Genomic DNA, 25,978 nt, shown 5'->3' with positions numbered 1-25,978 from the left:
CTGTTAGTGCAGAGCCTGCTTTGGAGGATCCTCTGTTCCCCCCATCTCTTTGACCCTCCCCCACTCACTCTCTCAAAGAGGAACATTTACAATAAATAAGATAAAAAATAAATAAAGCAAAAATCTTAACTTTTCACATGTTTGTGATCGTATGAGCAAAGCAAAAGGTACAGGAATGGACCACACTTCCAACGGTGGTTAGCTATAAAAGACTAATAAAACCAATTCTAACATAAAAGGCTAAATACTAATGAAAAAATAACTAAATGAAAATGTAAGATATAACATTGTCTGTAACAACCTGGGAAATAAAATAAAGATTATGTACAAAGACAATGGCTACAAATATAAAAAGTTAGTTTCATTAATATCAAAATTATGGTCAATTTTTATTGTAATATCTGTAGTTCTGTTTTTATTAAAAAAATTTTTTTTAACGTTATTTATTATTGAGAGACAGAGCAAGACAGAGCATGAGCATGGGAGGGGCAGAGAGACCAGAAGACACGGAATCTGAAGCAGGCTCCAGGCTCTGAGCTGTCAGCACAGAGCCCGACGCGGGGCTTGAACCCACCAACTGTGAGATCATGACCTGAGCCGAAGTCGGGCGCCCAACTGACTAAGCCACCCAGGTGCCCCATGTAGTTTTTCTTATTTTTGCAACAAGATGGGAAAAACAAACAGATTACATTCGTCAAATTTTCAAAATGATAAATACACAAATTTGTAAAAAGTTGTTAATAAAGGATATGTAATATCAATACACGCCGATTAAAGAAAACTTGGGAAATTCAGAAAAGTAAAAGAGGAAACCATTAGCTCATTTATCCAAAAATTAAAATAAAAAAACTGGCCACAATTCTGGTATATTAAAAAAAAAATACTCTTTCAAAGAGTGGGGATTTTAATACTGTTGTTGTTAATTAAGTCTAACAAATAATCTTAGCGAAGACAAGGCCTGATTCACCCTTCACATTCACTCCAATCTGCCAGCACATTCAATTCTGCTCATGGTCTGAGTCATGCACACACTCCACCCAGCTGCAGAGGCATGGCGGCTGGGCTCTGCTGGCTCTCCCCAACCAAGCCTGCTCAGCACTCCCAGCACTACTGCAGGCTGAACATCAGAGTCCCTCTGTAGAGATGTCTCTTCTGACAGCCTCTTGCAGGATGTGGATATTCTGCTAAAAACAGAAACTATGGTGCCTTTACCTTTAGGCCCAAGAAATATTACCCTTAGAAACTAGATTCTAACTTCATATCCCAGGACCAAACCATAAAGGAAATGAGCGGTTTCATCTGGAGGCTGGACCACTTCTTTTTTTTTTTTTTTTCAACGTTTATTTATTTTTGGGACAGAGAGAGACAGAGCATGAACGGGGGAGGGGCAGAGAGAGAGGGAGACACAGAATCAGAAACAGGCTCCAGGCTCTGAGCCATCAGCCCAGAGCCTGACGCGGGGCTCGAACTCACGGACTGTGAGATCGTGACCTGGATGAAGTCGGACGCTTAACCGACTGCGCCACCCAGGCGCCCCTGGAGGCTGGATCACTTCTTAAAGGCTTTCTAAAGCCTATGGAATATTTATGTTTAATAAAAGGGAAAGTAACCAAATGTAAAGTAAAATGTAAACTGTAAAATGTTAGGATGGCAGTCCCAAAAAGCAGGTGGGAAGTGAAACACAGAGAAACAAACAGTTAAGTAAAAGGAGATTAAAGTAATTTACCTATATAGATATATATATACCGTTTCCTAGAGATGGAAGAAAATAAAACTAAATTGCAAACCTGAAAATACTATGCTTCTAGAAAAGAAACTGGGATGTACTTATTTTCTCTGAAGTTATGAATTAACATAATCATGGGCAATAAAATATGACAGATTTCAAATACTGAATTGCCAAAGCAAATAAATATTTCTAGACAAAGCTGAGGCAGACAAGCATCTCTTTCAAGTCCTAAAACTTCTTTTTTCAAAAGATTTTATTTTAAAGCAATCTCCACAACCAGCATGGGGCTCAAACTTACAACCCTGAGATCAAGAGTCACATGCTCTACCAACTGAGCCAGCCAAGTACACCTTAAAACTTAAAACTTTTTGGTAAGACAAGTCCCTATGGAGTAAAAGACCTTATTTTCTTTCTCTGTAGATACTGAAAACACTATAGTAACATTCACACTTGACACAATGGCCGGCTCTTTCAGTAGTACCAACTCCATATGGGGCCAGAACATACAGAAAGACAATCTGGATTCTGGATCCTTCCATTGTCATTTAACTCCCACTTTACATTGGTCATAGTCTGTCAAATCCCCCAGACATCTCCCCCGCCAAAAGAGGCAGCAGGGACACAAAAATCACACAAAAATAGTTACAGGAATAAGTGAATGAAATTTTTATTTGTTAAGACTTAACTTCTGTAAGGACGTGGTTCTGAAAGAGAGGAGAAAATTGTGTAGTAGCTGGAAGAGAAAATGGGGCCAAGGAAAGAGTTGTTTTTTGTTTTTGTTTTTTGAAAATGAGAGGAACTTGAGCTAAATGGGTAGATCCAATAGAAAGGGAGAAGCTGAAAAAAAGAGCATAGAAATGAAAGACACAGGTCCTTAAGAGGACATCTGGAAATGTATGGAAGCATCTCTTAGTTGTTCCAAAGACTGGAAGGCACTATCAGCTTACAGTACGTGGGAACAGGTATGCTACACAATGCATTATAATAAAGAATTTTCCTACTCTAAATGCCAACAGCATCCCATGCCCCTCCAACCCAGTCACATAAATGTTTATGTTTAAAATTAACAAATTTTAACTGATTAAATTACACAGCAACCCAAATATGAAGTGGGTTGCACCAAAAGAGATAAAAATAGTTTCTCAAGCCTCTCAATATTTTGTTTTACAAGGTAATATATTACTTCCTTATTCCATGATTTTTTACATTATTTCAAACTAAATAATTAATAGGGAATTTTAACACATTCTAATACATGAAAGTACAATATTCATTTGTATTCTGATAATATGAAAAAGCATACACAAAGATATCAGGTAAAAATTAAAATACATACAATCACAGTCAAAACACTAAGTCTCTGAATTGTGAATTCTTAGAGGGCAAAATAATTTTCCCACGTATACTGTATTACTGTTGTAAACATATATGCACAATTAAGCAAATATAAAGTGAGCAAAACATTACTGTGGACTCACCTTGGTTAGCATTTGCACCCTGAGGCAAAGCATTGGTTAAGTTGGGTAATTCACTGCCATGATTTCCATCTTCCCATGGACAGACATCAACACTGTTCCACTTTTTCAGCTGTTTTAGCCAACTGGCTTTCTGTTCCAACTTGCAGTGGGGGTTTAAAACTATACACATCCACAGAGCACCTAATTTAAAGGGAGAGAGGGAAGTAAATTTCAAATATCATAAGAATTTCCAATTCTAAAACCTAATGATACATTTTAAACCCTTTCAGAATGGACCTAGGTCTGCCATTTGTATAACTCCATTCTCTCCTTAATCTAAGCTACAAATCTCATATAAGGTTTAATGGAAAGAAGGACAACAGAGCCCAAATTTGAACCAAAGATCCAAACATGGTTACATATAAAGATGAAAGATATTTCAAATGCTAACTGTATCACCTTCCTATTTGTGTCACATTTTGGACAAAAAAGACAAAAAAGAAGTAAAGTCCAACTTACCACTTTAGTCTACAAACAGATTTTATATATGGATGCTGTAACAAAGCACTCTAAATGCTTTTTCCATGCAAAAATTAAATTTACTTCTAAATTTACCTTTTTACAATAAAATCATAAAGGTACTATAATGGACACAAATAAATAATTTCCTAGTTTTACAAGCTTTCCAAACTTTATGATGTTTTTAAATTAGAATGCATATCAATTGATATGCGTATGTATATTTCAACAGATGTTTTAAAAATAAAATTCATTTAAACATACTTCCCCCTAAATGATTTCACCAGAAATTAATCTTATTATATATATTTTTTAATGTTTGCTTATTTTTGAGAGCGACACAGAGTGTGAGCAGGGGAGGGGCAGAGAGAGAGACACACAGAATCAGAAGCAGGCTCCAGGCTCTGAGCCATCAGCACAGAGCTAGACGCACGCAGGGCTTGAACCCACAAGCCGTGAGGTCATGACCTGAGTCAAAGTCAGAGGCTTAACCGACTGAGCCCCCCAGGCGCTTCAAAAACTAATCTTATTATAAATGAAATCACTAAATTTATGTCTTCATGTGAATGAAATCATTAAACATTAATCAAAATTTCACTTGTTTTTCAAAGGAAAAACCATAATGAATTTATTTTTTCAAATGATTTAAGTTTATTTATTTTTGAGAGAGAGCACACATGAACAGGAGAGGCACAGAGAGAGAGGGAGAGAGAGAATCCCAAGCAGGCTCTATGCTAAGAGCTCTATGCTCTTAGCATAGAGCCTGATGCAGGGCTCAATCTAACAAACTGTGAGCCAAAATCAAGAGTCAGATGCTTAACCTATTGAGCCACCCAGGCACCCTGCCATAATGAGTTTAGAATGCATAACTCATAACTTGAATAGCTAATTAGGTAGCTAATTCAAACAAATACTTCAGAAGTTCTAAAACTACAAGTTTTACTTTACTGATTTCAAAACAAGACAGATTCTAGTACTTCAAACTCATTCACAATACTTTTTCTTTTAAAGGTACATGTGTGGGGCACCTGGGTGGCTCAGTCGGTTGAGCATCCGACTTCAGATCAGGTCATGATCTCGCAGTCTGGTCCATGGGTTTGAGCCCTGCTCAGGCTCTGTGCTGACAGCTCAGAGCCTGGAGCCTACTTCGGATTCTGGGTCTCCCTCTCTCTCTGCCCCTCCCCTGCTGATGTTGTCTCTCTCTCTCTCTCTCTCTCTCTCTCTAAAAAATAAACATTAAAAAAAAAAAGAAAGGTACGTGTATCTATGTGTATTTTAATCAACTGTGTTAGCCAAGTAAATAAAAGTAGAAATAACCACTGTGTTTTGTTTGTCCAAAAGAGATGTTTTACATTCTTTCACATATAAAATTAACAAGATTCCCAAATGTGCATCAACAGATAAATGGATAAAGATGTGATGTGTACACACACACACACACACACACACACACACACACACACACGAGGAATATTATTCACCCATAAAAAAACAATGAAATCTTGCCATTTGCAGCAACATATATGGAGATGGAGAATATAAATGCTAAGTGAAATAAATCAGTCAGAGAAACACAAATATTGTATGATTTCACTCATATGTGAAATTTAAGAAACAAAACAAATGAACAAAAGCAGGGGAAGGAGGGAAGGGAGGGAGGGAGGGAGGGAGGGAGAAAGAGAGGAACCAAGAAATAAGATTCTTAACTATAAAGAACAAACTGATGGTTACCAGAGAGAAGGTGGGTGGAGATATGGGTGAAACAGGTGATGGGGACTGGAGAGTACACTTATGATGAGCACTGAGTAATGTACAGAACTGGTGAATCACTACACTGTACACCTGAAACTAACATAACAGTGTATGTTAACTATATTGGAATTAAAATTAAAAACTTAATAAAATTAGCAAGCTTCTTCAATTATAGAATCTGATATTTTAAATATCAAACAATTTTTACCAACAGAAAATTAAAATTGCCACAACTAATTATTTAAGCCACAAGTATTTAAAAATTACATTTCTATATTTTTAAATGCCAATTAAAACCAAAATGTGATCAGTTAAAATGGAATAAACCCACTATTGTTATCTCTCTCCAAAAGTACAAAAAGCAGCACCTTGAGGGCTCTAAAAAGTAAATAAACAAGTAGACTGGAGAAATAAAACTTAAAAAAAAAAAGCCATGTGAGGCTGATTTCATGTTACTTTTTTCCCCCTCTTTTGTCTCCTGGGTTGGCAGAAAATTAGTCCCATTTTGGGAACTTTGTAGAGGGCACATACAACAAAAAAGGAAAATATCATCTAGTTGGTGAGAGAACTGGGAAAAGGGGACCCTCCTCACAATCAGGAGCTGAAGAGGGAGACCCCTAAAAACTATATACCAACAGGCCCACATCCTATGTACTGGGCAGACCGCAAGCAACAGAGACAAGGCTTTGAAAACTTTACTGATAATGTCATCCAAAGAAGGTAAAATAAAACGTATGGTCTGAATCTACCCTGATTGTTGACTGTATGCTTTAAAAAACAAAAACAAAACAAAAACAAAAACAAATTCTCCAGAGGATTTTAAGAAGACTCAGATTTTCACGACACAATATTCAAAACATCCAGGATCCAAAATTACTTGGCTTACAAAGAAACAGGGAAATGTGATCAATTCTCAAGGGAAAAAACAACAAGCGTGCCAACCAAGACAAACCATATGTGAGAATGATCAGAGACTTTACAGTAACTATATAACTATGCTCCATGAGAAGGTAAACACTATTAAATGAGTAAAAGACAAACTATAAAAAAAAACTAAATGGGAATTTTAGAACTGAAAAAAAATATATCTGAAATAAAAAATTCACTAGATAGGATCAGTGGCAGGATGGATATGGCAGTGGGAAAAGTTAGTGAATGTGAAAATAGAAATGATCTCATCTGAAGAACAGAGAAAATCAGAAGAAAATTAACCAAACCTTAAAGACAAGTGGGAAAACATCAAAATGTATAATATTTGTATTACTGGAGTCCCAGAAGATGAGACATAGATACAGAAAACTGTGGAAGAAATAATGACTAAAAACTTCCAAATTTGTGAAAATATATGAATTTACAGAACGAAGAAGCTCAACTAACCAGGAAAAGGGTAAGCTCAAAGAAAGCCATGCCCAAACATACCATAATCAAATCAATGAAAACCAAAGATAAAGAAAAAAAAAACTTGAAAGTAAAGAATAATAAAAAACCATACAGAGAAGAATCACTCAAATAATTAGATATTTCTCATCAAAAATCATAGAAGTTAGAGGACAGTGAAACAATACCTTCAAAGTGTTCAAAGAAACTAAAGTGTCAACCTACAATTCTATATCCAGCAAAAATACTGCTCAGGAATGATGGTGAAATAAAGATTTTCTCACATCAGAGAAAACTAAAGTATTTGTTGCCAAAAGATCTGTTCTAGAAGAAATGCTAAAGAAAGTTCTTCAGGCTGAAGAAATTAATACCAGAGGGAAACTGAGGCTTTAAGAACAAAGAGCAATTAAGAATAATAAATAGCTGACTAAATATAACAAACTGCTCTTGTCCTTTTAAGTTCTTTAAAATAAGTATGACTACTGAAAGAAGAAATCTGAATATTGTCTTGTGTCATTTTAAATGTATGTAGATGTAATACCCATTTAGAAAACTATAAAATAAAGAATGGAGAGTAAAGGAACCTATAAGGTTGTTAGACTCTACATTCTACTTAAAGTGGCAAAATGTTAACTCCAAATAGACTGTTTAAGGCTAGGTATGTTTAACACCAAAACCATAAAAAATATACTAAGAGATAAAAACAAAAAAGACAATACATTAAATGAAATACTTAAAAAGGTTAGAACAATCCAAGGAGGACAGGAAAAAGCAGAAGGAACAAGGAATAAAAACAGAAAGGATAAAGAGACTTAAATTCAACTACATCAATAATTACATTAAATGTAAATGGTCTAAACATACAAATTAAAAGAGATGGTAAATTCAGATTAAAAAGACCCAACTCCACGCTATGTACAAAAAAGATACTTTAAATAGAATGACATAGATTAAATGGAAAAAGATATACTGCGTAAAACTTTCAAAATAAAGCTTAAGGGGCCATATTAATATCAGACAAAGTAGACTTCACAACAAGGAATAGTTACATCAAGGATAAAGTGAGATGTAGAATAAAAGGGTGAGTTCTCCAAAAACAATGAGAATCCTAAATGAGTAAGCTAAACCCAACATGAAGACTTCAAAATACATGAAGCAAAAACCAACAGAGCTTAAAGGAGAAATAGACAAAGTCACAACTATATTTAGAGGGTTTAACACTCCTTTTTCAATAACTAATAAGTCAAGCAGACAGAAAATAAGGATGAAGAATACCAACTCTATCAACCAATTTAACCTCACTGACATTTATAGCCCACTCTACCTACCATTAATAGGAAAAACAAAACATTACTTTTTTTAAATGCACAAAGAACATTCACCAAGACAGTCCATATTCTATGCCATAAAACAAACTTTGACAAATTTGAAAGAAGTGAAATCATACGAAGTATACTCTCTGATGTAAAAGAATTAAACTAGAAATCAGTAACAGGAAGATATTTGGAAAACTCCCAAATATCTGGGAACTAAATAACACTTATAAATAACTCATGAATAAAGGAGGAAGTCACAAGAAAACTCAAAAAATATTCTGTAATGAATGAAAATACAAATAAAATATATCAAAATTTGTGATGTATACCTGATAACAGTTTACAGGGAAATTTACAGGGTTAAATACTTATCCTGGAAAAAAGAAAGGATTCAAAGCAACCATCTAAAATTTTCTTTCTGTTTATTTTTAAGAGAGAGAGAGAGAGAGAGAGAGAGAGAGAGAGAGAGAGAGAGCGCACAAGCAGGGAAGGGGCAGAGAGAGAGGGAGACACACAATCAGAAGCAGGTTCCAGGCTTTGAGCTATCAGCACAGAGACCGATGCAGGGCCTGAACCCATGAACTGGGAGATTAGGACCTGAGCCAAAGTCTGATGCTCAACTGACTGAGCCACCCAGGCACCCAAAGCAATAACCTAAATATCCACCTTAAGAAAATGAGAACGCAAAAGCCAGCAAGCATAAGGAAGGAAATAACATCAGAAACCAATTAAATTGAAACCTGCACCCCCTCAATTCAGTGAAACCAAAAGCTGCTTCTTTAAAAAAATCTAATAAAATCAGGGGCACCTGGTAGCTCAGTAGGTTAAGGATCCGACTTCAACTTGGGTCATGATCTCAGAGTTCCTCGAGTTCAAGCCCCATGTCGGGCCCTGTGCTGACAGCTCAGAGCCTGGAGCCTGCTTCAGCTTCTGTCTCTCTCTCTCTCTCTCTCTCTCTCTCTCTCTCTCTCAAAAACAAATAAAATGTAAAAAATAAAAAAAATTTTTTAAAGGCTTATAATGGAATTCTACGAACAACTTTATGCCTATGAATTCTACTACTTAGATAAAAAAAAAAAATTCCCTGAAACTCGCAAACTACCAAAGTTCATCACTCAACAAGTAACAACCTGAATAGTAATAAATTAAAGAAATTAAATCTGCAATTCAGTCCCTAATAATGTAGGTTCAGAGGTTTCCTTGGAAAATTATACCAAATATATTTAAGAAAGAATCCCAATTCTACACAATATCTTCCTGAAAACATAGAAGGGAATGGTCTCCAACTCATTAAGAGCCCAGCATTACTCTGATATCAAAACCAGACAAAAATATAAGTAAATACAATTACAGATGAATATCCCTCATGAACACAGAAGTAAACATCTCAACAAAATACTAGAAAGTCTAATTAAGAAATATACAAGAAGGAAAATAAACCACAACCAAGTATCATTTATCCCAGGAATGCAAGGTTGATTTAACATTAAAATTCAATCAGCATAACTCACTATATTAACAGACAAAGGGGGAAAAAAAAGACCATCTTCAACAGATGTAGATAAAGTAATTTTTTCCAACAGAAGAAGCAACTGACAAAATTCAACATTCCTTCATAATAAATAAACCTCTCAACAAAATAGGAAGATAATCAGATAAAGGCATCTGTGAAAGAAATGCTACACGAACATCATAATGGCAAAAGACTGAATATTTTTCCTGAGATCAAAATAAGGCAAAGATGGATCTCTTCCATCTCCTGTTCAGCATTACACTGGAAATTTCAGCAAACCCAAAAAAGCGAGAAAAGGAAGTTAACTGCATAGATACGAAAGGAAAAAAATTAAACAATTTCTATTTGCAGACAAGTGACCTACAAAAATGCTCCTAGAACTAATAAGTAGGTTTACCAAAGTTCATGACACAAATTCAAAGTAAAAGCAAACAACCCCCCCCCCCAAATTGGGGTGCCTGGGTGGCTTAGTCAGTTGAGTGTCTGCCTCAAGATTTTGGCTCAGGTCATGATCCCAGTGCATGGAATTGAGTCCCACTATGGGCTCTGTGCTGAGCATGATGACTGCTTGAGACTCTCTCTACTGTTCTACCTCTCCCCCTGTTCATGCTCTCTCTCTCTGTAAATAAAACACACACACACAAAACCAACTGTAAATCTATATGCTAAAACTGAAAAATTACAGTTAAAAATTTAACCAAAAAATTACCATTTGTATTAGTACCCAAAAAACCATGAGATACTTAGTTACAAATTTTATAAAACATGTGCAGAGTCTCTATGCTAAAAGCAAAATATTGACAAAATAAGTTAATCTTAAAAAGCAGAAAGTTTACTATGTTCATAGATTAGAAACCTTAACAATGTTAAAATGTCAATACTTTCCACACTGATCTATATACTCAACACAACCCCACTCAAAAGCCAAGCAGGTGTTTGTGTACATGATGGACACAAGAAGATACTGAATCACCAAAGCAATTTTAAAGGACAAAGTGGAAAGACTTATAGTAGCTAATTTTGAGACTTCCTATACTTACAGTAATCAAGACAATGCACAATTGGTAAAACACACAGATCAATGGTACAGATTAAAAAGCTCATAAACAGACCTACACAAATATGGTCAATTTGACGTTCAAAGTCAATTCGGTAGAGAAAAGATAAATGTTTTCTTTTAAAAAAAATTTTTTTTAACGTTTATTTATTTTTGAGACAGAGAGAGACAGAGCATGAATGGGGGAGGGGCAGAGAGCGAGGGAGACACAGAATTGGAAGCAGGCTCCAGGCTCTGAGCCATCAGCCCAGAGCCCGACGCGGGGCTCGAACTCACGGACTGCGAGATCGTGACCTGAGACGAAGTCAGACGCTCAACCGACTGAGCCACCCAGGTGCCCCAAGATAAACGTTTTCAACACCTGGTGTTGCTATTAGATATTCTTGTGAAAAAAGTGAACTTAAATCCATACCAAAAACTTCATTAAAGGATTGGTTCAATTAAATTTTTAAAAACTCAAAATAGATCATAGGCCTAAATATAAAGCCTTACCATAACACTTGGGGGAGGGGGAGAAAACTCTTATGATCTTGGGTGAGACAAAGATAAAGTTGATCCAATATCAAAAGCAAGATCCATAAAGGATGAAATTGAGAAAGCAAACATCAAAATTAAAACCTTTTCCTCTACGAAAGATACTCTTCAGAGAATGAAAAGATAAGTCACAGACTGAGAGAAAATATGTGCAGATCATACATTTGACAGAGGATTTGCATCCAGAATATGTAAAAGTCCTCACAAAACTCATCAAGAAAGTGAACAACCCTATAAAAATGGACAAAAAATTTGGAAAGACACTTCATCAAGTAAGATCTACAGAACCATATAATGTGTATAATGGGATGTTGCAGATGAAATAAAATATAATAGCAAACTGCAGATGAAAATGTGCTCAACATCATCACTCATTAGGAAAGTACAAATTAAAACCATACCACTATACACCTATTAAAATAAAATCAGAAAAAAGAAATTTAGAACTTGACACTGCCAAGTGCTAGTAAAGTGTGGAGCAACTGGAATGCTCAAAGGGTGCAAAATGATAGAGCCACTCTGGAAACTAGCTCAGCAGTTTCTCATGAAGTGAAACATATTATTTAATTACCTCATAACCCAGTAATCCACCTCTAGGAATTTGCCCAAGGAAACTGAAAATTTATGTTGATAAAAAAAACCTATACAGGAATGTTTACAACAGCTTTGTTCATAAATGCAGCAGGTTGGAAGCATCCTAAATGGCTTTCAACAGGTGAATGGGTAAACAAACTGGTGCATTCATAAACCGATTACTACTCAGCAATAAGAAACAAACCCTTGACATACACATAACATCTCAAATGCATTATGCTACACGAAGGAAGCCAGAATGAAAAAGACATATGTGTGTACCCTCTTTACTATTTAATTTATATGACATATTAGAAAAGGTAAAACTAAAAGAAGTGAGAATAAATCGCCGATGAAAGGGACAGTCAATGATGGAAAGGACACATGGGGACAGTGTGAGGGAATTTTTGGAGATGATATAACCATTTCATATCTTGACTGTGGTCATTGTTACAGAAGATGCCATTTGTCCAAACTCAAAACTGTACATCAAAAAATTCAGATGTATGTATTTTTTTTAATAATTGTAATAGACATTTATTTAAAAGTAATACATTTGCAGTCCAGCATTCTAAATTGTACATTTCAGGTTTAACCAACTTCATAACAATACTTTGAGGACAGCTGCAACCATAGATTCCAACTACATGATTCTTTCTTTACCCATTTTTCTCTCTCTTCTTTCCTGAATAACCTCTTTCAGATACAGTTTGGAGTAGAACCTATCCTCCTCTTTTGCCTACTGCTCTTTATGCAAAAGCTACTGCCTCATGGTCAGGCACAGTGCTCCCTTAATGTGAATCATCCTGTCATTATAAAGGTTCCCAGGAAGCTTTCTTATGCTTGTTTTCCACTATAATTCTCACATACTGTATCATCTTGCAATAACCCCAGCTTACTGAACCCTGCAGCACTGTAATACCATTTTCAAATATCCCTAAACCACCAGCTTGATGCTGCAATGGCAGGCCTACTCTCCATGATGACCCAAGACCATAAGTACAGGTGTCTGCATTTTTATAGTAAGTACTTGCAGTATATATTTTACAGTAAGAATTTTACTACATGTAAACTACAAAGTAAACTGCTGCTACATAATATCTGTACCAAACAATACTGTCTACTGGTACTCCAAGGATTTAAGTATGAGGGCACTCTAAGCAGGAATCCTCTAATGAGCCAATGGGCATTGCAAAAATCACTACCTTATTAATTCTATGCCTTTCCCAGAAAGGGAAACAGGACAATCAGCTTCAAATGAAACATGGCCACCCAGCTTCAAATGAAACATATCACAAAGCAAGGGACAAATCAAAACGGTATCTAAAGAACCTGTTAAGTTGCAGCCTTTTCCAATGAACTCCACTGGAAAATGAGATACAACTTTACTAGGTTTTAGGCTGTGGGCCCTAGCAACACAAAAAAAGTTACATTTAAGTAATTAAATAAAAGCTATATACTGGATCAAAAATTTCCATTAATATTTATTAGGGTACAATGAACTAAAAAAATTTCCAAATCATCAAATGACCTTTAGAAAAAAATAAAATCAATATTCAACGGGTAATGCTTAAAAATTAAGAATCTTCTAAGGTTTTCTTCCAAGATGTTTTTATCTTATAATTCTCCTAATCTTAAATAGACATTAGACAAAACTAAAATCAAGAAGTTGCCCTGAAAGATGCGCCATGACTAGTATAGTTTCATTATCAGGTTGTTAGTGTATTAACAAGGTTGTGTGTAAAAGGGCAACTAAGTAAATTAATGTTGACAAATAATGTGATGTAAATGTTTTTCTAAAATTAGTGCTTTGTCTTTAATGTGTTCACTATAGTTCAGAATTCTGTATTTCAGTCCATAACTTGTAAACTGTAATTTATTCTGAAAATCAGCATGAAACATGCACCCCCAAGCCAACTAAAAGCTGGGCTAGAGCTAACTTTAAATTAAATGCAGAAATTATATACCCTAAAATATATGTTAACCCAAACCCATTGTTTCCACATAAACATAACACAAGGTTTTAAAAACAGAATAACCAAATTTATTATCAAGCAATAGTTCTTTCGAAATAACTCAAAATTAGAAAAACATTAACCAATACATATAGTGCTGAAGGCCTGACTGACTTGCTTATGAAGGAGTTGATAATGTGACAGTAGAACAGCGAGTTTCACCTTCACCTACGGAGAAGTCAGAGTCTATAAGAAGATAACATGATTTTGATGACATAACACTACTTTTCTTTAAAAATGTCCTTTTGAGGTGCCCTTGGCTGGCTCACTTGGTAGAGCATGCAACTCTTGATCTCGGGGTCTTAGGTTCGAACCCCATATTGGGTGTAGAGATTACTTAAAAATAAAACCTTTAATTAAAAAAATTGATTTTAATGTTCTTTTGGGGCACCTGGGTGGCTCAGTTGAGTGTCCTGACTCTTGATTTCAGCTCAGTCATGATCCCAGGGTCATGGGATTGAGCCCTGTGTCAGGTTCTGTGCTGAGCATGGAGCCTGCTTTTAAGATATTCTCTCTTACTCTCTCTAATAAAAGAAAATTTTTAAGTGTTCTTTCTAAGAAATAGGAGAATACCAAAGATAACTTTAATTAAATAATCATTATCATTGATCCTCGCCATTTCTTGGATGTCTACTATGTGCTACAGGCACCATATATGGGGCTTTAAAAACATTTTCTCATTAACTTATAACTCTAATATTCGATTCCCACTTTAAAGAAAAATAAAACTCAAATAGATTATGCAAATTCCTAAATATTCTTGAAACCTTACGCAACGATTTCTATGATTTGAGGAAAAAAGTCCAATCTAGATTTTTGTGCTTACATTTCTCTAATTAGAAAATTTCCATTTTGCAGAATGAGAAAAATTTTTTAAAGCCAAGCCTTTATTAATTTGCCTATAACATTCTTTAATTGCTCACCTCCCCAAAAAGAGGTTTGATCCTGAAAGGATGTTCTTAATGTTCGATTCAAGTTCTGAGCTACAATAGATATGGTCTTTTATCTTAACAGTCACCACTACAAAAGCTGTAATTAGACTTAATAACCAAATTAACCAAATTGAGTAAGTCATTCTCCAAATTTTATTAATTCAGAGTTCTACTTTGGGCATTTATCTCCTTCCCCTCAAACACATGCCCGAAACATCTGTAGTTTTAAAAATAAAGCTCTTTGATAATTAAACACTTCATTCTGTTGTCCCTCAGAAATATTAACCCTTTTAAGGACTCAACCAAAAATACAACACAGAACTCAGTGAGAACTTAGCATTTCCAGCACCTACCAGAGGACCTGACATCTATAAAGGTATTACTGGTTCTTTCACAAAGGATACTTAATTATTTGCAATGAATTACAATGAAAACAAATTCAATACCTTTAAATTGCTTTTCTAGCTTCAATGCCTCAAAGTGTATAAAGGCAATTATCAAATCACTGGTGTGTACATCATTCAGTTTCTGAATTATCCACAGCACAGTTTGGCTCTAGTCTAGCTTTTTCCCACCAGCATGCTTTTACTCTTCTTTCCACGATACCACCTCATCTATACCCAAAAGATGCACTTCACCAAAAAGACGCACTATAATGTACAAGCCAAAGTAAACCAAAACCAGGAAGGCAACTCCCCTGGGAAGAGGAAAAAAAAGCATTCTAAGCTTGTTGATATCCCCTATCTGACCAAATCACCAGCAAATGTGGGCAGACTCACAAGGAGGCAGAAGATAAATCATCACAAAGGCCTTTATGGTTACTTCAACAATCCAATAATAGTGCCAGCGGATAAGCACCCATACTCCCAGAAAATGTGGGTAACAAGAATTAATGAATTCAGGAAAGCCTGTCTTTTCCATCAAACATTCAGTTGTACAAATCACTACCATTTTGCCCCATCTCACATATCCGTTGTTTTACATTTCCAACTAGAAGGAATGTTTCATCAACAAGCTCTGATCCGGAAAGGACACGATATGCTACAGGCAAGACCATTTACTGTCTCTGAGGTGGCAGCTCCCTATTTAAACAATAGGGATAATAAATCCCATCTACCTTGGAGGGCTATTGAGACTTAAGATAATATATAAAGTGTTTGAAAAGTGCAGAGTTCACTCAGCTCCAAAAGGTGCAGTCCCTGCAAACCCCTGTGTAGAAGACTTCAATGCTAGAGAAACACGTTGAGGAGACTCAAAAGTTACGACAGGATTGGAAGGCTCAGACTGCAAGCGATTCTGTGAATATCCATACACATATTTTTATATTTAATAAAATAAAACAAGAGAACATATTACATCAATAAAATATCACGGACATTAAATGCTTAAGCTAGTAATAATGGGTTCCTGTAAATTAATTTCCACTCGCTGTGTGATTTTAGCAGGAAACATCTTTTAGTCTGTCTTTCTCCCTCAGTTTCCACAATAGGCTTTTAAATGTGTTTTGTTTTCTGGCAAGCATTGTTCTCTCCAGCTTCCCAAGGCCAACTGGGGCCCACAGGGACACTTAGAGGTCAGAGATGCTTTGGGCAATTTTGTCCTTATCTACTGGCAAGGAAGAGGCATTTCTCAAACTCATCCCCATCCCTACAAGGGTCATGTAACATTTTCTCTGCCCATGGTAACTTCGTGCCAATGGATGGACAGAGAATGCAGCACTGAAGTGTGGGCTTATTCTTCCTTTAGCATCCCCTTCCTCAGCCTCCCTGCTGAAACTTGTAGCTACTGTACACTCTGTCTCCTTTTTTCATTTTCAATGCCCAGGGTTCCACAGTCTTCTACAGGAACACAAAATTAAAAGTTAGCTGAACTCAAATTCTTATTACCAGGTGAGAAAAATCCAGAAGTCGAGCCAGGTGAAATTTGGCACAATGAAAATATGATGGTGAGGAAGAATTACTGTAAAAAAATTCCTAAAATTGGAGATGCAGAATATGTTAAGATCATGTTACCCTATTTATTAATAATAAACATTCAATGGTGACAAACATCTGACTTAATCCAACCTAAGGGAAAAACTGAAATACAGAACTTCATCTTCACACATTGTTATATCCTGTACTGCTGGAGAAATTTGGCATTTGGAAAATAACCATGAGAAGAAGCACGAAGCACTGTCAGACAGAAGTAAAAACCTAACCTAAACTTACTGGCTTAATACAGAACATACCATTGTATCTCATGATTCTGCAGGTCAGAAATGCCTTTCTCCTAACCTTCCCCTTGCCTCAACACAGCCCGTCCATGTGGACAGCAGGGGCTTTCCCAGCGCATGGCAGCTTCAGGAGAGCCAGACTCCTTACATGAAAACTCAGGGAACCAAGACAGAACCTTCTATGAGACAGGAAATAGACCTGCTAGTCACTTAAAGCTTGGGCCCAGAAACTGACCCAGCATCTATTCTGCCATATTCTGCTGGTCAAACATTTTTTAAAAAATTGACCAGATAAAAGAGGAGAAAACAAAGACCTCATGTCTCAATGAGAGAGTAGCAAAGAATATATGGCCATCTTTAATCTATCACAATTACCAGGAAGATTATAAATCTGCTAGATTACAAGACAGAAAAGTGAGGTATTTACCAATGAGTAGGTGAATATTGTCAAACTAATCAAACCCAAATGAACCACTGAACATATGAGAAGAGGTGCAACTACAGGAAAAAACAAAATCGGGATGCCTGGGAGGCTCGCTGCTTAAGCGACCAACTTGGGCTCAGGTCACGATCTCACAGTTCACGAGTTTGAGGCCTGTATCAGGCTTTGCGCTGACAGTGCAGAGCCTGCCTGTAATTCTGTGTCTCCCCTCTCTCTCTGCACCTCCCCTGCTTGTGCTTTCGCTCTCTCTCAAGATAAATAAATAAACTTAAAAAAAAAAAAAAGTCATTATGAAAGCTTAACAGCACAAAAGGTATCCCAACACACAATGCAATATTAAGTGCTGGTTTGTATGCTAATATTTTTATCCCTTCAAGGAAAATCCTAACAATATCAGGTTACACATGTTAGGTTTCTAATTAGAGTCTACATTTAAAGTTTTAAAATGTCTGCTTTAGGGTACAAACCGCTCTATTTAGTTCAGCTAACACAGTTCTAAAAGTGAATGGCATCTTTACTTATCCACCGGACAATAACTGCTGCCATTTATTGAATATTCACCTCACACTAACCCTGTGCTAAGTATTTTACATACACAATCGCATTTCACTGTCACAAAAACTCACTTTACAGCTAAAGTAACTTACAAACTCATGCTCCCCAAAATCCAATATTCTCAACACTCAGATATTATAGCCTCTGCCTACCTATTTAGTCAAAAAGTACTTCCGTTAAGCTAGGATTCATGTATGTAGTTATGCATACATAAATCCCAAGACTCACCATTTTTGTCTCTTGACAGAATCATCATTTTATTGCTCATATTTTCGCAGCATAATATAAAAGGGTAAATTATTGTCTAAAATTATGAAGAAACCTTAAAGGCACAGCTAAGAAATCCTGTACTTTATTTAACCATGTCTTCTCTCTCCCCTGTAAAGAAAGCATCCCCAACAAAAACCTACACAAGGTCCATTTAAAAAGAGCCTAATGAAAACAAAAGAAAACTGCATTTTTCAAGACTTTGAAAGTCACAGCAAACAAGAAACTCCACTGAAGATTTAAAACAAAAGATAAACCCAACTTACAATTCAAGAATGATTATCCAAGTCAGAAGAAATCTGTTTTCTCTGAAATTATGATGTGTCACGAGGTCTGTTGGAATACAGTCACATCAGCATTTCCAGGATAATGCACTTGCGTGTGACTAAGTGTGCTTTTTGCCTGTGGGTGTACTACTGGGTGGAGCATTATGATTTGTGACTGAATAAATCAGTTGGCCATTCTCTAGTGGTACCCCCCAGAGTCAATAACACTTGTTTTTAAAGTCCTTCCACTTCATGTTTTTTTTTAGTATGCAAATCAATTCAGTAATTAAAAGGTACACCTCTTCCATAAAGGCACTTAGGCGTTTTTGATAAATGTGGCTCTTCTCCCTATTTTCCAGAAGATACAATGTGTATAATGCTAAGGGGGCAACACACAGGTGCAGTGGCAAGTGGGGAGTAAGAGGCAGAGGAGCAGCAGAAAGGTTAGTGATTCCCTTTTCTCTCTGCCTCAAAGGTAGAGAATAAAGAATGTTACATAGTTTAACTTCTACTTTTTAATACCATGTTTATTCCTATGAAATAGTAACAAAGTAAAACAATTACTTGTGGTATTTCCCAGGGTTCCACAGTTATAAAACAATTCATAATATTTATCATATTTATTTTTGTTCTCAGAGGCTATTACGAGAGGCTAGAATTTCATGCATGATCCAATTAACTAATTATACTTATTTAGAGGCCATGAAATGCCTAATTGCAGTCACAAATAGGAGATCACTGGTATAATTAGTTGTGCTACCAAAACTACAGTCACAAAATTTCTTAGGTCAGACCACACAAAAACTGTGACCCTAATTATAGTATTGTTCTCAGTACAATTCAGTCTTAATATATTAGTCACCACTGTTTGAGAAATAAGTTTAACTGGTAAAAACATTCTCCTTACTTTAAATTTGGTATAGTTTCGAATGCACTAAAACATTTCTGGGAAAATTTCAAATACCTCAGGTTCACTGTATAGAGAGAGTTTGTGAGATCGTGTTAGGTCAAGCAGGGCTTTTTTTTTTTTTAACTTTTTTTAAATGTTTGTTTATTTTTGAGAGAGAGAAGGAGAGAGTGCACACGAGGTGGGGAGGAACAGAGAGAGGGAGACATAGAATCTCAAACTCCAGGCTCTGAGCTGTCAGCAGAGCCCGATGCAGGGCTCCAACTCACGTACTGTGAGATCATGACCTGAGTTGAAGTCAGACGCCCAACCAACTGAGCCACCCAGGTGCCCCGAGCAGGGCTAACTCTCAAGCAAAAGGGCGCAAAATCGGCTATTATTTAACCAGGCTCTGAGAAAAGACTGAATGAAACAACCATCTTTTTTTGCTATCAAAAAAGAAAACAAACCAGATACTCCAAAAAGTTAATGGGTATCCTTGATAATGTTTCCTCTGGGGAAACCTGTGGCCCTCCTCTGATACGCAGTGATTTGTCAGTGCTGACAGGTCAACATGCCAGATTCACCAAAAACAGCCTGCCTGACCTTACTGGGAATCTGGTTCTGTAGGAATGGCCAGAGCCAGCTCGTCCACCACTCACCACCCTTCTCATTTTTGAGGGAGGGAGGAAAGACAGGAAAAATCATAAAGAAAAAAGCCACAATGACAGACGTCTTATTTTCATACACAAAAAGGGTAGTCAGTGTTGTTAGTGAGGGGAAGGAATGTGAACTGTGGTAACCTGCACGAGCATTTTCCATGCGCTCTGCACTGGCTGCTTAACCAAGCTGTCTTCACAAACAGTTCCACGATCCATTCAACAGTCCAAGTTTATATAAATCTATTTCTGAAAAAGACTCCCTAGGTTTTCGTGACGTCTCTCTCCTATAAGCTTCGCACTGGGCCCACTTTCTCGACACAGGCAAAAGACCCTTGGAATGAGAAAGTGTAATGCGTTATTTAATCATCTTACTTTAGGCCTTAAGAATCCTCATTATGGTCATTTTACACATAAGGAAACTAAAGTTCTCTCTAAAATAAGGGACCTGTCCAGGGATATACAGTTGGTAAATATGGGGATCAGAATCCATACTTAGAGACCATCTGACTTCAGTAAATCTTCTCTGTATTCCAGTCGAAGGCTTTGAAAACTACAATAGTCCTGGTGAGCTGTTACCTGTCCCTTTGAAAAAGCATGCTCGGTTAGGTGTATTTCATTTGACTGTTACAAACTGACACAGAAGACTGATTCAGAATATGAAATGTGTTAGATCCTCAAATTTTTCTGAAACAGGTACTACATTATCTAACTTCATTTCTTCAGTTGCCTTAGGTGGTCTTGGGCTGCTTTTTATTTTTCCCTTATTCATTTTGTTTCCCAACTAGACTATCAGCTCCTAATGACAGTACCTATCATAAAGCACTGTAAACACCAAGTCATTGTTAATTTATCTGCTTTCTGGTAAGGCACTCTACTGTCCACCAGCCATATCTATAGATAAGTGCTTCCCTGAGCCAATAGGACAAGAACTGCCTTTCACTTAACCATGGAGAACAATTAGGATAAAAGATCATCAGGATCCCTCACAAAAAATAATCAAATTTACCAATGGCTATGATTATGGAATACTGACGAATATAGTTTAGCACTAGACTTGTAAAAGGGATTGCAGTATTTGGACATAAGAGAACTTCAATTTCATTCATAAAAACAGTTTCTTTTTTTTTTTTAATTTTTTTTTCAACGTTTTTATTTTTATTTTTGGGACAGAGAGAGACAGAGCATGAACGGGGGAGGGGCAGAGAGAGAGGGAGACACAGAATTGGAAACAGGCTCCAGGCTCCGAGCCATCAGCCCAGAGCCTGACGCGGGGCTCGAACTCACGGACCGCAAGATCGTGACCTGGCTGAAGTCGGACGCTCAACCGACTGCGCCACCCAGGCGCCCCCATAAAAACAGTTTCTTAATGCACTGACTTTTCTACCGAGTTGAGAAAGAACCTGTGATGAGTGCTGAGTTCTTGGAGAACAGAATGTTTCATTTTGCTCTAATTCATTCTATTACTGAATTAAACTTTGATGTATTGGTCTTGACAAGTGCTTCATGCTGATTGTATTGTGTATGATAGTATAATCACTCCCCATGCATTTCCCACTGGCTGGCTGATTAATGCAATAGATTACCTGCAGCACTGATGGCAAGGGGGAATCACTGCCCTTCTGTACTCTATACTGTTTGTATTTCAGTGTGCATTGAGTGTGTGCGCACGCGTGCATCTGCATACATTCAGGCATAAACAGGCACCCATGAATATCCACCTGTACATGGGCGAAGACGGCAAGATAAGCCAGGAGGGGAAGAAAACTGAAGACGCAGTGAAGATTAAGGCCTTTCAATCACTATTCTCAGTACATCAAAAATACTCAACTTTGTAAAGCTTCCAAATAAGTGTTTTAGCATTACACTTCAATTATTTCTTCACTATTTTATTGATAGATACTTTACTAAGCACCAACTATATGCCAGGCATATTTTTTTCACCTGTGCAGGAAAACAACTTTAAAAAAATGTGTCATTTTCAGTATTCTAATTAGTGGACAAGAAGGGGAAAGGGGGGTGAGATTATCACATGAACACTAATAAAGATGAAAAAGGATGGCTCCGGAATTAGTTTAAATGCCCCCAAAAGACAGCAACTGACAAGATTATTAAGGACCGTGAGTAGTTTAAATGGTTTCAAAACAAACAAAAATCTCTCAGACTAGCTGTTGTACACAGGACCCTAACATTTGGCAAAGAGCATCCTATGTGTATGATCAGTATGTATGGTGAATAGGTTACCGGATATACTATCACCTTTAAATGTGTTGGAGACCGGGGGTGTCCCACTTTTGTGGTCTTGGCAACATTTTGAAGCCACTGTTCCTAACAGGATTCTCTCCAAATTCCAAGCTTATATTGGATCCAAGTGCCCTGTATACAGTCCTCCCATCCAACTCCCTCAGCTTATGCCCATCCATAAAGAGGGACTGTGGCTTCCAATCTAAGCCATTTCAAGGTTGCTGATAACTTAAGTCTGATACCTAATTGATGAGTGGTCATGCTCTCCTCCAGGAATGCCCAAAGCAATTTTGAAACTTACTAAGATACCCCAAATTGAAAGGGGCTGGGAAGCACAACCTAGGGTCAAGAAAATAGAGCTGACACAGCCCAAATTCAAAGAGTAGAATTTCTATTTCAAAGGTTATCTTTGCAACAGGAGACACAGAGAGCTGGGTGAGTTAGCCCCATTTTGGACAATTACTATCACTACTCCTGGTTATTTGTCTCTAGATCAGAGCCTGAGAAAATAACCTAGAACCAGTTACTAATTCATCCAAGCAGTTTAATGTCAGAGGGCACCTGTATTTTACTAGACAGAATATTATTCTTATTCCAATTTGAAATTTTTAAACACTGAAACAAGATTATGCAATTGTTAGATAAGCTTACAGCAGCCTCACAAAAACTCACCTGCTATACATCATTTACCAGCTTGCCTTCTCCTCAAAAAAGAAAATTATTTATATAAATAAAAGTCATTCTTTGGTACACCTCTAAGAAGAGCAGCTATTTAAAAGCCTATTGAAGACAGTAAGAATCAAGCATGCATTTTTAATCTCGGAACCCTTTGTTCTAGAGAAATCTTAACAGAAAGCCTATGTGTCAAGTGGTGAAAGTCATCTGTTGGGACGGAGAGGACTTGCCTCCCCCCATCCACACTCACGTCCTCCCAATCCTGCCTCAGGGCCTCTGTGAGGCACAGGTGAACACCCCCTGTCTAACAGACACACATTCATCATTTCCTTGGGTTCTCCTGCCCCCTCATTGACCCACCTAAGCTTTAATCAACTGCACAAACATTTGTAAAGCACCTTGCTCCACACGGCACCCCACAGAGAACAACCTAAGTGGCTCTCTCACTCCTCCCGTGGCTTCTACTTCTTCTAGTCTGGCTCCCGGCATCTCTGATCCCCGTGAAGCTCCTGAGAATCTCAGAGGGCTTAGATGAGGCTTCTCAGACCTCATTAATTTTTGTACGCTGCCACTTCAGGGTAAAAAGTGATGAGAGGAAAATTTCCCCAACCCATCTTCCTTCCTTCCTTCCTTCCCACTCTCTCACTTCCCCCCCACCCTATTGTGATGGTGCTCCCCAGAGATCCACAGTTGAGCAAGGAGACCACCTCTCCCCCAGCCACATTTCCCTTTGGTGGCAGTTTCTTGAGGGCAAGTGCAATACTAACTCTTAGGAAACAGAAAGAGAATAAAACTTTTCTAAAATTGTTGTGAGGAAGAAAAAGACACTTTATACTAATACTCTGACACTCTTAGTAGCCACTAATATGAGAAAAAATATCTACTACCAATGGATTCATAAATATTACATAAAAGAAACTAACTAGAACCTATTCTTCGTACAAATAATGCTACCAACACACTACATATACAATATAGGACACGAACATGTACTATCATAAGTCATAAGGCATCTTAACTCCTAATAAAATCTCTGTGGTCTATATTTAGAATAAAGTTTCATAAAAATACACAAGGGGGTGATCCCCAAGTGTTGTTACAGATCATCTATTTGTACACCTAAATAACTTAGAGGATGATTATCATTAGGAATCTCCAATTGGTTAGATAATAGGATCAAACAATCTGTAAAGATCTCTTTTAATCTTGAGAATCTACCATTTTCTATTAATATTTGTTTAAAAGTTGTTCTCTTTATTTCTACTCTTTCCCATAAGTGAGTAATGAATGGATAATTAAACCCTAGCAGCTGCACTCAAGGGAAAGACGGTTGATGGCACTGTACAGGAAGTAAAGAATATGCATTCACAGGGTACCTGGGCGGCTTAGTGGGCTAAGCATCTGACTTCAGCACAGGTCATGATCTCACGGTTCGGGAGCTCGAGCCCCGCGTCAGGCTCTGTGCTGTCAGTGCAGAGCCTGCTTTGGATCCTCGGTCTCCCTCTCTCTCCGCCTCCCAACCACCTCTCTCAAAATAAATAAACATAAAAAAATGTTTAAAAAAATACGCATTCTCTCTTTTGGTTAAGTTCTGACCCAAACTAAAAGTTAACTCTGCCTACTTCAAGGAGCAGAGAACAACCCCCCTTCTTCCCATTCCCAGAGCAGAGCAGAATCCAGAAGTCTCAGTTTTAAGAGACAAAAAGCAAGAGGACCACACAACAGAGAAATACACCACGCACAGGTAGTGAGGACTCAGCAGCAGCATCAGTATTCTGAGAACATGGCCAGACAGAAGCAAAGCCTCCTGAACAACACAACAGACAAAGCCTCTGTATTTAGAGGGAGCTATGAATAATAAGGGGAAAACCACAGAATGAAACAGGAAGTGTAACCCCACTCCAGAGCAGGACAGCCTAGCCCAAGTGCAGGAGGGATCTGCAGAGCTACAGACCACATGACATAAACAAGTATTGACAACTGTGTTATCATTAGGGCTTGATACAGGCCAGGACAAAGACCATGACCTAAAGGTCTCACTGGCTCCTTAGCAAAGGAGCCTGGAAAATGAAATGAAAATTCGACTGTATCCCATATCCCCTATGTACTCTCTCTGTATTTTGTGATAAGCATAAGTTTATTATAACAGTTCTTAATCAATAGCATGTATGTGGCTCTTCTACACTGTATCTTTTTTCAGATGCTGAAGTTAGAGAGTTGCTAGAAACAAAGATGAGCAACTAGAATAGGTAAGCTCTGACAACTATAATTAGACCTGCAGGACCACGAGTGGGCAGACCAGCTGTGCAGCTTTTACAGGGTTTACTGCCATCTAGGTGAGCTTCACCTTGCCCCTGCTCTGCTCGGAGCAGAGACCACTTAGCAGAGAGGCAAAATAAAACAAGTGAGGATGGTATGTAGTTTGGCGGTTAAGTCTCTGAAGCCACTGGCCTGGGATCAAATTCCGGCTCTGCCACTGTGACCTCAAGCAAGTTATCTAGTCTCCCAAAGTGCCAGTTTTCTCAGCTATAAAATTAAGGCAAATAATTATACCTAAATCTCACTGGATTGTTTCAAGAATAAAAAAATAATGCATGCGTTATGTGCTCAGCATAGTGCCTGATAAATAAGTGCTGACATCTATGTCATCTTTAGTAGCTGGACTAAAATGGGAAATAAAGCATAGGAAAAACTTAGATCCTAGGTCTACTCTCTCTCCCTTCTCACCTCCCTTTGGAGTAAAAACAAATGACAATAAAATTGGACTGAAAATCTTGAAGACAACACTGCTGACAATGAATTTGAACCCTTTATAACCCTCTCCCATTGAGTTCATACCTGTCTTTGTTCATGTTATTCAATGTCACTACTTCTTCCTAACAATTCGCCTCCATGAACACCTTGTAAAACCATGTTAAATTCAATCTCTACAAGTATTTGTACTAATATGTGAATAAATTACTCTATCAAAGTACCCCTCAGTTCACTCATGCCT

The 25,978-nt window shown here is 37.3% G+C and overlaps 1 protein-coding gene across 1 annotated transcript in view; it reads right to left on the bottom strand.

The window, feature by feature from the left end:
- Positions 1 to 25,978, bottom strand: part of ZSWIM6 (zinc finger SWIM-type containing 6) — a 198,115-nt gene that overhangs the window by 23,424 nt on the left and 148,713 nt on the right. The window contains exon 5 of the mRNA XM_043591029.1: positions 3,208 to 3,387. Within this exon, the coding sequence (XP_043446964.1) occupies positions 3,208 to 3,387 (180 nt within the window). The remainder of the gene's footprint in view (positions 1 to 3,207; positions 3,388 to 25,978) is intronic.

Source organism: Prionailurus bengalensis, chromosome A1, assembly GCF_016509475.1.
Source record: "Prionailurus bengalensis isolate Pbe53 chromosome A1, Fcat_Pben_1.1_paternal_pri, whole genome shotgun sequence".
NCBI classification, from domain to species: Eukaryota; Metazoa; Chordata; class Mammalia; order Carnivora; family Felidae; genus Prionailurus; species Prionailurus bengalensis.
The sequence above is the reverse complement of the archived record's forward strand: the minus strand, read 5'-3'. Positions and strand labels throughout refer to the sequence as shown.